Here is a 13,534-nt window from a genome sequence, read left to right as displayed (position 1 = left end):
ACAGCACCGTTTCACAACCCCACCAGTCTGTTTGTCTCTGGTTTAAACCCCATTGGCACTGTGCTCACAGCCCAGCCAGTCTGTTTGTCTCTGGATTAACCCCCATTGGCCCTGTGCTTTCTCCTGCAGCACGCTAGCATGCTGGAGTGTGCTTGCCACATCATCTCCTACCTGGCGGACGTGATGAACGCGCTCAGGCAGAGCAGTGGCCAGGGCTCGTCCCAGCTGCTGGTGGAGGGCGAGGAGAAGGCCATCGAGGTCGACTCCGACTGGGTGGAGGACCTGGCTGTGGAGGAGGAGGACTCCCAAGCGGAGGACTCGGTAAGAAGTCTGCTGGTTGACCGTTTGTCTACTGTTTGACGTTTTGTATTTGGGGCTCATTTGGTTTTGACCTACTATTAAAGAACTAGAGTAAATGTTTGCCACGAGTATTTTACAGCTGCTGTCCCTGGAAAGGAAAAAGGAAAAAAAACGTTGACAAAATTTCAATCGTCATGGAATTATAGCATTGCACATAGCACTGAATATTGTTATTGAATCATTTTGGGTTGTTGCAGTGTCTACATGAATACTGCTGTCTAAACCATTGCTGATGGTCATCTTTTTTCTTGTCTATTCTAGGATGAAGATTCCCTTTGTAACAAGCTGTGCACGTTCACCATCACTCAGAAGGAGTTCATGAACCAGCACTGGTATTGAAAGCCTCCTCTCCCCCACTTACTTCTCCCAGCCTTTTTCAGTTAGTGCATATGTAGATGTACACATATATATGACTAACACTCACTCTGTGGCTTTGCGCAGGTACCATTGTCACACGTGCAAGATGGTGGATGGGGTAGGTGTGTGCACAGTGTGTGCCAAGGTCTGTCACAAAGACCACGAGATCTCCTATGCCAAGTACGGCTCTTTCTTCTGTGACTGCGGGGCCAAGGAGGATGGCAGCTGCCAGGTGAGACCGAATACCTCCTCAGGTCACCATGGGAAAAGAACAGCTGCGGTAACTTTGGATTGCAAATCACTTCTCCATTGATTTGTTCCAAAAAATCAACCAACCCAACCAGTCACACACATTTCAGTTTCTGTTTCTGTTCAGCCTTTGTCGAAGGTGTAAAATTTTTTTTTTTGTTGTTGTTGTTCATTTGTTTTCAGCTTGAGAAATTAAACCATGCGTCTGTCTTGCTGTTTTTGTTTAGTCTTGTCGAAGGCTTGAAACAGTTTTTTCTGTTTCTGTTTTTGGGCTTGAGAAATGAAACCACGCATCTGTCTTGCATGACTCTCAGTTGTCATCCAAATTATTTGTCTTGCTTTGTTGCAATACTTGTAAACGCTGCCATAACAAAGACAGCTTATATCGTTATGCATGTTTGTTTTGGAATGGAAGCAGAATGCTGTGACGCAAAAACCAAAACCAGGCCCCCCCACCCCTCTCAAGTCCTTTTACATGTCCACCATGTCTCTCACTCATCTTTGTGTCTGTTTCTTTCTAGACTAAAACCATGGGCTATTTAGGCCTCCAACTGCCTGTCTGACTGTGTCTCTTCTCTCTCTGTGTGTGTGTCCAGGCACTGGTCAAGCGTAGCCCCAGCAGCGGCATGGGCTCCACCATGAAGGAGTCGTCGGCGTTCCAGAGCGAGCTGCGCATGCCGGAGAGCGCCATCCGCCACCAGAACGCCTCGCCCGCCGACAAGGCCAAGGTGACCATCTGCGACGGCAAGCCCGGCGACGACGAGAAGCCCAAGAAGAGCAGCGTGTGCAAGAACATCGAGGGCTGCCGCGAGGACCTGCTCGCACAAGTGGTGAGCAACAGCGCCCTCCAGTGGGCTTGCCCTGGTACTGCACTAGCAGTGTAGGCTTCAGTGGTGGATGTGCCCTTTCAAGATATGATCCTCCTGGGGTTCCACTGCACGTCATGCTTGAAGTGGCTGCTGATACTAAATATTTATTCCCTAATTGTGCAGTAGGACTTTGTTAAAATCTAACAAAATATGACTTAAACTTAGGTCTAAAGTAGTGCTGACTTGTTCAATTACATTTCTGTTTTATTTGTAAGGGACGGTGTACAATTAAAACATAAATTGATGCATTGCTCCAGTTAGTTGGCCTCAGGCTAAATTACATCTGCAGTTCCACTTGTGTTGTTCTCCTATTACTATTAGAGCGAAATAGGCTGATGTGGATGAGGGTCAGAACTTACTGTAACTGTAGAATTGGCCCCAGTGTATTTGATGTGAATTACATGTGTGTTGCCTGTCTCTGCACTCTCTCTCTCAGTCGAGCTCCAGCACGGCCGCTCTGATCCTGGAGATGCTCATCTTCCTGATGGACGCCATCCAGACCAACTTCCACCAGGCGTCCGCCGTGGGCTCCAGCAGCCGCGCCCAGCAGGCCCTCAACGAGCTGCACACGCAGGACAAGAGCGTGGAGATGACCGACCAGCTCATGGTACACCCGCACACTTACTGACTCAGTTATAGATTTTATTGTCTTGTATGGCTTCCACCTTAATGCATGAAGTTAAGTTAAACAAACACTTTTTTCGTAGTCATTTTGTATAGTAAATCAATTGTTAAAACCCTTTTAAAATGTATTTTAGGCTATTGAATTAGTTACTTTTTATCACTTTCTAAGTTGGAAAACAAATGAAGAAATCACTTGTACCATACTGTAGATGCTGCTGAGATAGCATCGTGTTGCTCCGTGGTGTTAACCGGGGCTCTGTCTGGGTGTGTGTGTGTCTTCCCCTCAGGTGCCCACGCTGGGGTCCCAGGAGGGTGCGTTCGAGAACGTGCGCATGAACTACAGCGGTGACCAGGGCCAGACCATCCGCCAGCTGATCAGCGCTCACGTGCTGCGCCGCGTGGCCATGTGCGTGCTCTCCTCGCCGCACGGCCGCCGACAGCACCTCGCCGTCAGCCACGAGAAGGGAAAGGTGAGCGCCAGGACTGTGGGTGTGTGTGTGTGTGGTGCATGCGAGTGTACACACATACATTTTCCTTTAGCATCTTTGTCTGTGTTTTTTTTGTTGTCGTTAGTCTGTCCTTCTGGGAAAGTGTGTGTGTTTTCTCTAAAACCTTTGTTGTGAGAAACTTTGTTTTGAGAACTTGATGAGAAACTTGTCCTATCATAGTCGGTCATCTCTGTTGAGAGGTCCACCTTGGTCCTGTATCGGTCAGTCACCTTGCTGCTCTCTGAGACTCCTCTGACCCCCCCTCTGTCCTCTTGTGTCCAGATCACGGTGCTGCAGCTGTCTGCGCTGCTGAAGCAGGCGGACTCCAGCAAGAGGAAGCTGACGCTGACGCGCCTGGCCTCCGCCCCCGTGCCCTTCACCGTGCTCAGCCTCACCGGCAACCCCTGCAACGAGGACTACCTGGCCGTCTGCGGACTCAAGGTCAGACACGCACTGGACATTAACACTCACCGCCCCTTTTTCCCTTTAGGGAAATTCTTTTTCACAGTTTCCTACCTTTTCATTTGCGTGCATTTAAGTTTAAGTGTACAATTACTGCTCGGCCTTGATCACTCGACTTGTTTGATTATGTAGTAAGAATCAGTATACAAGGCGCTCAACCCCTCGGAATAGCTGACTAATGCTGATATTCTTAGAATTTTGAATTCACAGGGTAAACGATAATATCAGCACTTTTGTAAACCTTACATTGTTATTCGAGGGTTTATTTCTTGTTTGATGCTAGATCGTAGAAGAAATTCCTCTAGTTTGCATCCCTTGAGTTCTACCTTTCAGATTGGCATGCAGAATAATGTTGTTTGTCACTTGTCATGATGTTGACTGGTTTGTGCTCTGGCGCCCCCTGCAGGACTGTCACGTCCTGACCTTCAGCAGCACGGGCTCGGTGTCCGATCACCTGGTCCTGCACCCCCAGCTGGCCACCGGGAACTTCATCATCAAGGCCATCTGGCTGCCCGGCTCCCAGACCGAGCTGGCCATCATCACGGCCGATTTTGTCAAGGTAAGCACTTTAACCTCCTGTGCCACTGGTCACTGGGGAGTCCATTTGTAGCAGTGCTCTGGTATGAACCATTGCTAAATGCAGCAGTCATGTCAACATAGAAATGAGTGTGCTGTCAAAACGGTCTTACCTCGTTCATGTTCCAAATTATTCACCCCATGATGAACCTTTTCTTTTTTCTTTTTTCTTTTTTTCTTTCTTTCTTTCTTGCCACTCACTTCATTGTCTTATACGATGAAAGGACATAAAAATCCCAAAACAATTTAAAACATGTTTTAACTCGTTCATGTCACAAATTATTAAAAAATGTTAGCCTCATAATGTCGTTCAAGCTCCAGTTGATCTGTATCTGTGTTGTGTTGTTGTGCCCCAGATTTATGACTTGTCCGTGGACGCCCTGAGCCCCATGTACTACTTCCTGCTGCCGAGCTCAAAGATCCGCGACGCCACCTTCCTGTTCAACGAGGAGGGCAAGAACATCATCGTCATCATGTCGTCTGCTGGCTACATGTACACACAGGTGATGGACGAGTCCAGCAGCGCCCAACACGGGCCCTTCTACGTCACCAACGTGCTGGAGATCAACCACGAGGACCTCAAGGTACCGTGATGATGATGATGATGATGATGATGATGATGATGATGATATTTTTTATTTATATAGTGCTTTTCTCAAAGACAAAGCAAAACAAAACACACCTCAGCCTTAGATAAAGTTAATCCTTTTACAAAGACCAAGAATTTGTTAAAGGTTTGTCATGAAAAGAGATGAAGATTAGTACACACTCTTTGCATTGAAATATATGAAAACAAAGTGTGTTTTTGAGCTGAGAACAATATTATAGGTAATGTAATCATTTTAATTATCTCAACTTAATCTAAACGTAAATTCAGCTTCAGGTTGAGATTATTAGGCCATTCAAATAAACCGCAGACTCCAGTAATGTTTGTGTGTGAACGTGTGTGTCTACAGGACAGTAACGGGCAGGTGGCGGGCGGCGGTGTGTCCGTGTACTACTCCCACGTGCTCCAGATGCTCTTCTTCAGCTACAGCCAGGGCAAGTCCTTCGCCGCCACCGTCAACCGCAGCAACATGGACATGCAGAGGCTCTTCACCATCAATGTGAAAGGGTAAGCAAACGATCATAAAGGGAGACCAAAGCTGTGCCATGAAAGTGGCGTTTGTGGTGAAAGCATGAACAGTATTTTGCCAAAATTAAGACTTCCCCCCCCCCCCCCCCCCTTTATTGTTATGAATGAAAAATTGAGCTAATTGCAAACTATGAAAACCAGATGGACTACTATGCTATGATACTACTTAAAATGCTACAGATAACGAACTATAGAGAAACTGTGTCGTTATTTGTATAGACACAGGAATTCCACCCTGCGGCTGCTTTCTCTCTGTCTCTCTCTGGTAGTAGATGATGATGTGTTCTGTTTTCCCCCTGCAGGTCTAACGGGGGCAGTAAGACGTCCCCCGCGCTGTGCCAGTGGTCGGAGGTGATGAACCACCCCGGGCTGGTGTGCTGCGTGCAGCAGACTACGGGCATCCCCCTGGTCATCATGGTGAAGCCGGACACCTTCCTCATCCAGGAGATCAAAACGCTGCCGGCCAAGGCCAAGGTTTGTCCAACCACAAGCTTCCATGGGTTTAGTTGGAAATGGAGGATGCATGTGCCCACTCCTTCATTCACTTTTTCTTTTCTCAGATGTGTTAAAAGTGCTCAGTGTTTCTCTGTGCACTGTAATAAACACTTTCTTTTTCTCTCTCTCTCTTCACGCCCCCCTCTCCTCCTTCGCTCCATCCCTCCATCAGATCCAGGACATGGTGGCGATCCGGCACACGGCGAGTAACGAGCAGCAGCGCACCACCATGATCCTGCTGTGCGAGGACGGCAGCCTGCGCATCTACATGGCCAACGTGGAGAACACGTCCTATTGGCTGCAGCCCTCGCTCCAGCCCAGCAGCGTCATCAGCATCATGAAGCCCGTCCGCAAGCGCAAGGCCGCCGCCGCCAGTGAGTGCTACAGCTTTGTGTGTGTGTGTGTGTGTGTCTGCGCTTTGTACTGCTGGTTAATCCAGAATAAATCCAGGACAAATATTTTGCTGTTTACCTTCAATTTGACGGTACTTCAAAATAAGTCTGGGGAGAGTAATTGGAGAGTAATCTTTGTTGTCTATATAAGTGCGTTGAGCAAATGTTGCCTCTGAGTTTATTCCGTCTCCTGAATCTTGTTTCTCTCTGCTTCACCAGCCACAAGGACGTCCAGCCAGATGACCTTCCCCGTGGATTTCTTTGAGCACAACCAGCAGCTGACCGAGGTGGAGTACGGCGGGAACGACCTGCTGCAGGTCTACAATGGGCAGCAGATCAAACACCGCCTCAACTCCACCGGGATGTATGTGGCCAACACCAAGGTACATGTTTCATTTCAGTACATTTAAACGGCAGTCATCCACATCATGCCTCCATATGCACTATACAGCCGAATGCCTTTTATATTGTTAAAGGTACTTGCACTACTGTACAAGTGCCTGCTGGTATAGTGCTGTTATAAGGAAATTGTCCAATGGAAAAATGTTTGATGTTTTTATCCTAATGTTTGACCTCTGACCTCTGCTCTGGTCCCTCAGCCTGGCGGCTTCACGGTGGAGGTGGTGAACAACAACAGCTCCATGGTGATGACGGGCATGCGGGTGCAGGTGGGCACGCAGGCCATCGAGCGCGCGCCGTCCTACGTGGAGGTGTTTGGGCGCAGCATGCAGCTGAACCTGACGCGCTCGCGCTGGTTCGACTTCCCCTTCACGCGCGAGGAGGCCCTGCAGGCTGACAAGAAGCTCTCCGTCTTCAGTAAGAGCCCACCGCCTCTGGAGGCTCTCAGTCCAACACCCTTGGTCTACCTCTCTCTGTCTTGCTGTCCATTGTGTTCAGCTTTGCTATGTTATGGTTATGGAATTCACTTTAGCAGATGCTTTTGGCCAAAGTGACTTACAAAATATTAACATTACAATAGGTGATTAAGCAAATTAGTTGTAATAACAATATCAATTCGACGCTTAACCAAAGCGACTTACAACATGGTAAAAACATTTTTAAGCTTGTAAGAGCAATTCTATCAACAAGTTTACAACAAAATATACAAACCATATATGTATGGTGTGCATTTCCTAGTATGCTTTGTATGCATTGTATGCATTTCACACTAACACTCCCTCTGTTCTGTCCTCCATCTCTTCTTCCCTTCCTCTTGTCTTTTTATCCACCTTTCCTTTTTTAATGGCTCCTTCTCCCTATGCATTGCTCCTCTCCCTCTCTCCATCCTCTCTGCCCTTTCCTAGTCGGAGCCTCGGTGGACCCTGCTGGCGTGACGATGCTGGATTCGCTGAAGATCTACGGCAAGACCAAGGAGCAGTTTGGCTGGCCGGACGAGCCCCCCGAGGACTTCCCGTCGGCCTCCGTCAACAACGTGTGCAGCCCCAACCTCAACCCCGGCAACGGCGCCAGCGACAGCGACATCGCCGTCCCCGCCTCCACCAGCGGGACCGTGCTGGAGAGGTATGACCAACGACACGCACTCTGCCGTGTGTGTGCGTTTGTCCCTGTGTGTGTGTGTGTGTGTATGTCTGTCAAATCGATCTGTTCTCAGAAGAGATCAACAGTATGACATGACGTACGTAGCTGTGGGTTACTTTTTGTCACTTTTTTGTTTTTTTCGTGCAAAGCACGCTTAAATGTTAGAATGCATTTGAGTCTGCTGTACTTACACACAAATGTGTTTGTTGTGTATACACGGAAGTCACAGATGCTATTGAGATACTGTGCAATATTTACCCATGTATCCCTACTCTCCAGTGTCTTTGTGATCAATGGGACTGAATGTTATGTTAGTGTATAGAGGCGAGGAGTGTGTGTGTGTGTGTGTGTCTGTGTTTGTAGCCCTATTGAGAAGGTGAGGGGCTATGTTCTTACCTGTCCTAGAGGTGTGTGTGTGTGTTTGTTTGTTTGTTTGTGTGCATGGCTGCTGTCATTAATGGCCTGTTATTGCATGCTTAACGACTTCCTCTGTTGACATTCTTTTAAAGAAAAATAATCATTTTTTTACATGTTTCTTTCTTGTGATCCTCACACATTTTTCTTTTTCTTTGCTCCCAAATCAAAAAATCGGTAAAAAAGTTGTGAAACTGAGTCCTTATCAACCTTGGACCGGTTAGTAATCGCCCTTTCTCTGCTTGTTTGCATGGTGTTTGCGCGTTTGCGTGTGTATGCGCGCGTGTGTTTAGTGTGGGGGAGTGTGTGTAGTGTGTGCGTGTGTTTGTGTGTACACTTGAAGACACAAAGTAAGATTTGAAGCCATCGTAAATTAGGGGCTTGTGTTTTTGAAGTGATTGAAGTTTTACAATGGAAGCTTTGTTTCTGTTGAAGTAACTGATGAGATCTGAACGGTTTGAGTACTGCCCTCACGAAAGCATTCATGCTACTGCATACCTTCAACAATGTGATTCTTTGTGTTTTGGTCTTTGCTGCTACTGCTACTGCTGTTTGTACTAGCCGTAGTCTACTTCTCATAGAGAATATGCCCGGAGTTCTCTCGTCCCTTTGGTCACTGCTGTCTTGTATGTCCTCAGGCTGGTGGTCAGTTCTCTGGAGGCGCTGGAAAGCTGCTTTGCGGTGGGATCGTCCACTGAGAAGGTGAGGAGAGTGCATTGCAGCAGCATCCTAGTGCTCTGACCTGTTGACCAAGTGTTAACACGGCTCTTAGCATTCAGACCTCATAAGTCCTTATGACTCATGTGGAAGTAAAAAAACAACAACAAAAAGAAACAGAAAGCTGACAAGTATAAAAAGGCTTTCTACAGAACTCCTTTAAGCGCATGTCCGTAACAGGACGCTGTATTTACGGTGTGTGTCTCTGGGCCTGTTGGTGTTGCAGGAGAAGAACAAGACGGCGGCTCTGGAGCTGGCCACCCAGCTGCTGTCCATGCCCACCCCTGCGGGCGTGCAGCAGCAGACCAAAGGGCTCCTGGCCAGCCTGCACACCAGCCGCGTGGCCTACCACAACCACAAGGTACAGTACACGCCGCGCACATCAACACGCTCCTGTTCTGGCTGCGCTCTTCAGCATTTTGAACAGTAGAAACGGCGGGGAAATCCTGACACTGTGTCTGTGTGTATGTCTGCCTGTGTGTCTGTCTATATATATATGTGTGTGTGTGTGTGTGTGTGTGTGTGATGACCTGACTGGCCTGCAGGACCAGTCCCTGCTGAGCAACGCGGTGCAGTGTCTGAGCAGCTGCAGTAAGGACATGAAGGACCTGGACCCCGACGTGTTCCAGAGGCTGGTCATCACCGCCCGCTCCATCGCCATCATGAGGCCCAACAACCTGGTGCACTTCACCGAGACCAAACTCCCCCACGCCGAATCAGGTACAGCCCTCTCACCTGAATGACCTCACTTCCTGAGTCATACATGTGCCAAATGAATAGGCTATATGCACAAAAGGCTCTTCAGGTGGCTCATTTTCCCCCGATGTAGCCAGGTGTGTTTGAACCTGCCGTTAATGTAATTAGTGTCTGACTCAGGAGGTGAAGTCATTCTGTGTATTCATGTGCCAGATGAATAGGCTACATGCACGAGAGGCTCTTCAGGTAGCTCATTCATTTCCAATGAAGCCAGGTGTGTCTGAACCTGCTGCTATTGTTCATGTAATTACACGGATCCGATTGGGTGTTTCACCTAGTAAAACGGCATGTTTCGATGAAGAAGGATTTATGCGTGGTACAATTGTTACTATTGGGCAAACAAGATATTCAGAGTGAAGATGTAAGGAGCAGAAGATGCCATTGTAACACAGTTAACACTCCATCGGAAATAAATGAGCTAACTGAAGAGCCTCTCGTGCATGTAGCCTGTTGAAAGCTGATTAGCCTGTTTGGATAGTTAAGGGAGCAGGGCTGTCTTGAGTCCGATAGATGTGGATTTCAGATGCTGCTGTATTGTAGTGATCATGTCTAATGTCTGCCACAGAGATGACTGAAGATGGCCAGAAGCAGGCTGACGGCGAGGGCTGCAACTTCATCATGCAGCTGGTGAATAACTTCTGGAAGCTCCACGCACTCAAACCAAAGAATGCTTTCCTGGCTCCGGCCTGTTTGCCAGGTACACAGTCCCACACAGTTATAGACGTTGAGATCCCCCAACCTGGGTCCGGTTTAGAGATCTAAATTTTCACTTCACACACAATTCAACTATATTGGTCGAGCATTGAGTTAGAAGGCTTCTCCCATGTGGGCCAGCCCAGATTTGAGAATCTCAGACGTACACTTTTGATTAATTTCTGAGTAGTGGTGGTAAACTGTATGAATTTAAATGATTGTATTGAATGGGTCCTTTCAGGGCTTACCCACATCGAAGCCACAGTGAATGCTCTGGTGGACATCATCCATGGATACTGCACCTGTGAACTGGACTACATCAATGTGGCATCCAAAATCTACATGCAAATGCTGCTGTGTCCAGTAAGTTCTGAAAACCTAGTGATGACTGAACTATTGATCTGCACACTTTTCTCCTCATCTTTTGCTTTACTTTGCCAAAGTGGTCTTCACCAGTATTTTGTAGGAGCATTAAAGCAGCCATGCAGCTACTATGCTACACTCCAGGGGCATGATTTTAATGATGCCCCCAAATAAAAGTGTAGCACTGTAGCTACCTAGCTGCTGGAGTTCTCCTCACAAAAAAGCAGACTTCAACAGAATGCAACCCAGTTCTGGTTCTGCCTTGTGTGTGCTGGTCTTGGCCTCCCATTGGCTAATCAGTGACTGACCACGAAGCCTCTGTCTGTGTTTCCCTCCCAACAGGACACGTCTGTGAGCTTCGCCTGCAAGCAGGCCCTGATCCGCGTGCTGAGGCCCAGGAACAAGCGGCGCCACGTGACCCTGCCCTCCCCGCCGCGCTCCAACACACCCATGGGTACGTACTCTACCACTCCCCCAGTCTCGTCCGCTCAGGAGCTTGCACTGGTCAGTTAGTAGAGCAATGGGCAACACACTGTGCTTTTAGCTGTAGTTTCCTGAGAATCGGAAGGGGTCATGTCCCTGGATGGCATCCTTCCGCTGTTATTTTGTAAAATTGGCTAAACAGCCAGCTGAAGGTGCTTGGTGCCTATTTGTTTGTTTGTGTGTCTCCTAATCACTGGTTCTCTCGCCCAGGTGACAAAGATGATGACGACGATGACGACGCTGATGACAAAATGCAGCCGTCGGGCATGACCTCGGGAGAGAGTGGCCGCCAGGAGAGCCAAGAGCAAAGCGAGGATCACGGCGATTTCGAGATGGTGGTGAGTTTCGCCCCAAAGGGAGCTTTCACTCTTGTGGACTCTCAGCTACTTGGCTTTGCACAAGCCAGAGTAAACAATCCCAAAGGTGCTATATGTAGCAAAAGATAAAAAAAATAGCTAGAGTTAGTTGTAGGTAGAGTTAGTTTTAAAAGTTTGCGTATAGGTTGTGTAGCTCAGTGAAGATCTTCTCCTCTTGTAGCACTCTGGTCGGCCCGGTCTGTAGCAGACGGGTGTTACATAGTCCTCTCTCTTCTGTCGCCCCTTGCAGTCGGAGTCCATGGTCCTGGAGACGGCAGAGAACGTGAACAACGGGAACCCGTCGCCCCTGGAGGCGCTGCTGGCCGGGGCCGAAGGCTTCCCCCCGATGCTGGACATCCCTCCGGATGCGGACGACGAGACCATGGTGGAGCTGGCCATCGCCCTCAGCCTCCAGCAGGACCAGCAAGGTCAGCAAGGTCCTCAGCGCTCCCCCCTCTAATCACCCTCTCATGCTAGTGCTCCTAGACGCAGAGACGAGGTCCTCAATGCTCCCCCTAATCACCCTCTCATGCTAGCGCTCCTAGACGCAGAGACGAGGTCCTCAGTGCTCCCCCTAATCACCCTCTCATGCTAGTGCTCCTAGACGCAGAGACGAGGTCCTCAGCACTCTAATCACCCCCTCATGCTAGTGCTCCTAGACGCAGAGACGAGGTCCGCAGCACTCTAATCACCCTCTCATGCTAGCGCTCCTAGACGCAGAGACTAGGTCCGCAGCACTCTAATCACCCTCTCATGCTAGTGCTCCTAGACGCAGAGACGAGCTTTAACAGAGCTCATCACTTTACAGTCAGTGAAGTCAGGCAGAGAGGTGCGGACACAGCCAGTGTGTGTTGTCCAGTTCATACAGGGCCATTTTGATAGAATCTGAAAATAAAATCATTCCCTTGTGTATCTAACATGCTCTTTTATCTGCTCTTTTATCAGCTGTGCTTGGTAGATCTTGGTGAATAGGGCAATCATTTGTGTACTTCTCCCCAATATATCGTAGTTGAATTATACTAAATATTTTTGCAGTATTATTATTCTGAAATGCTATTTTACATTTGCATTTATTCATTTAGCAGACGCTTTTATCCAAAGCTACTTGCATATGTTGAATACATGGACTCATTGTCTTGCATATATATTTTCATATACTGTATGTATATGTATTTATGTGTGCCAGTAGATGGTATGTGCTCAGGGTTTTAAGTGTTTTTGTGTGTGTGTGTGTGTGTGTGTGTGTGTTTGCTGTGCAGGCAGCAGCAGCAGTGCTCTGGGTCTCCAGAGTCTGGGTCTGTCTGGCCAGGCCCCCAGCTCCTCATCGCTGGATGCAGGAACCCTCTCAGACACCACCGCCTCAGGTAACCTACAGCCCACTCTCCCCAGTCATCTCTCCTTACACACCATCACTCCCATCCTTTATTGCATATACTGTATGCGCAGTAAGCGTTAACAGATACTGAAATGCTAAGTGGAAGACTAAGATGTATATTTGTAGCTGTACAGATATTGTATGTTATATGTTGTGTCATAATGGTTGACTGTCAAACTTATATAGATAACATGACACTTCATCATAGTCTTCTACTTTTTTGTATTTTATTTATGCTGTTTTTTGTAAACTTTGCATTTAATGTTTTTTGTGTGTCTGTGTGTTAACCACACGTTGCCACTTTTTGGTTTTATGTCTTTTGGTAAATCTTTGCATTCTTGCTGTTTGTTTGTTTTTTGTTGTTGCTGTTTTTGTCAAGCATTTGTTGTCATGTGTGAGTGTTGTTGTGAGGTGACTGCTGTATCCCTGTGTAGAGCGACCCCTTAGCAAAGCCTGCTGTGTTCTTCCCCTGTAACAGCTCTGGTTCTGCTTTCAGCCCCGGCCTCGGACGACGAGGGGAGCACAGCGGCCACCGACGGCTCCACGCTGCGCACCTCTCCCGCCGAGCACGGGGGCAGCGTGGGCTCCGAGAGCGGCGGCAGCGCCATCGACTCCGTGGCCGGAGAGCACAACGGTAAACCACTCACACAACCCCAGAGAGAGAGAGCGGCCACTGGCCCCTCCACCTGAAAAGTATAGTAAAATAAATAGTGATGGAGCTTTGGTGCTGGTCATTTTATTTTTGTTGGCCAGGTCTGCCCCCTCCTTATACGTTGTGTTAATGCTGAGATTCACTTCAAAGTAGTCAGGTGAACCAGATGGAATGATGGA

At 48.1% G+C, this 13,534-nt stretch overlaps 1 protein-coding gene across 1 annotated transcript in view; it reads left to right on the top strand.

Annotated features, from left to right (window-relative positions):
- The window catches only part of ubr4 (ubiquitin protein ligase E3 component n-recognin 4), a 58,302-nt gene that overhangs the window by 18,771 nt on the left and 25,997 nt on the right, over positions 1-13,534 (top strand). Inside the window, exons 34-58 of the mRNA XM_062540568.1 lie at positions 130-321; positions 622-692; positions 802-949; positions 1,563-1,796; positions 2,272-2,442; positions 2,747-2,929; positions 3,230-3,388; positions 3,816-3,968; positions 4,342-4,569; positions 4,942-5,099; positions 5,423-5,594; positions 5,788-5,989; positions 6,227-6,390; positions 6,607-6,823; positions 7,312-7,528; positions 8,599-8,662; positions 8,904-9,038; positions 9,223-9,397; positions 9,999-10,130; positions 10,368-10,489; positions 10,832-10,943; positions 11,183-11,310; positions 11,579-11,756; positions 12,588-12,692; positions 13,200-13,337. Coding sequence (XP_062396552.1) covers positions 130-321; positions 622-692; positions 802-949; positions 1,563-1,796; positions 2,272-2,442; positions 2,747-2,929; positions 3,230-3,388; positions 3,816-3,968; positions 4,342-4,569; positions 4,942-5,099; positions 5,423-5,594; positions 5,788-5,989; positions 6,227-6,390; positions 6,607-6,823; positions 7,312-7,528; positions 8,599-8,662; positions 8,904-9,038; positions 9,223-9,397; positions 9,999-10,130; positions 10,368-10,489; positions 10,832-10,943; positions 11,183-11,310; positions 11,579-11,756; positions 12,588-12,692; positions 13,200-13,337 — 3,958 coding nt within the window. The remainder of the gene's footprint in view (positions 1-129; positions 322-621; positions 693-801; positions 950-1,562; positions 1,797-2,271; positions 2,443-2,746; positions 2,930-3,229; positions 3,389-3,815; positions 3,969-4,341; positions 4,570-4,941; positions 5,100-5,422; positions 5,595-5,787; positions 5,990-6,226; positions 6,391-6,606; positions 6,824-7,311; positions 7,529-8,598; positions 8,663-8,903; positions 9,039-9,222; positions 9,398-9,998; positions 10,131-10,367; positions 10,490-10,831; positions 10,944-11,182; positions 11,311-11,578; positions 11,757-12,587; positions 12,693-13,199; positions 13,338-13,534) is intronic.

This window comes from Sardina pilchardus, chromosome 7 (genome assembly GCF_963854185.1).
Source record: "Sardina pilchardus chromosome 7, fSarPil1.1, whole genome shotgun sequence".
Lineage (NCBI taxonomy): Eukaryota > Metazoa > Chordata > Actinopteri > Clupeiformes > Clupeidae > Sardina > Sardina pilchardus.
The sequence above is the reverse complement of the archived record's forward strand: the minus strand, read 5'-3'. Positions and strand labels throughout refer to the sequence as shown.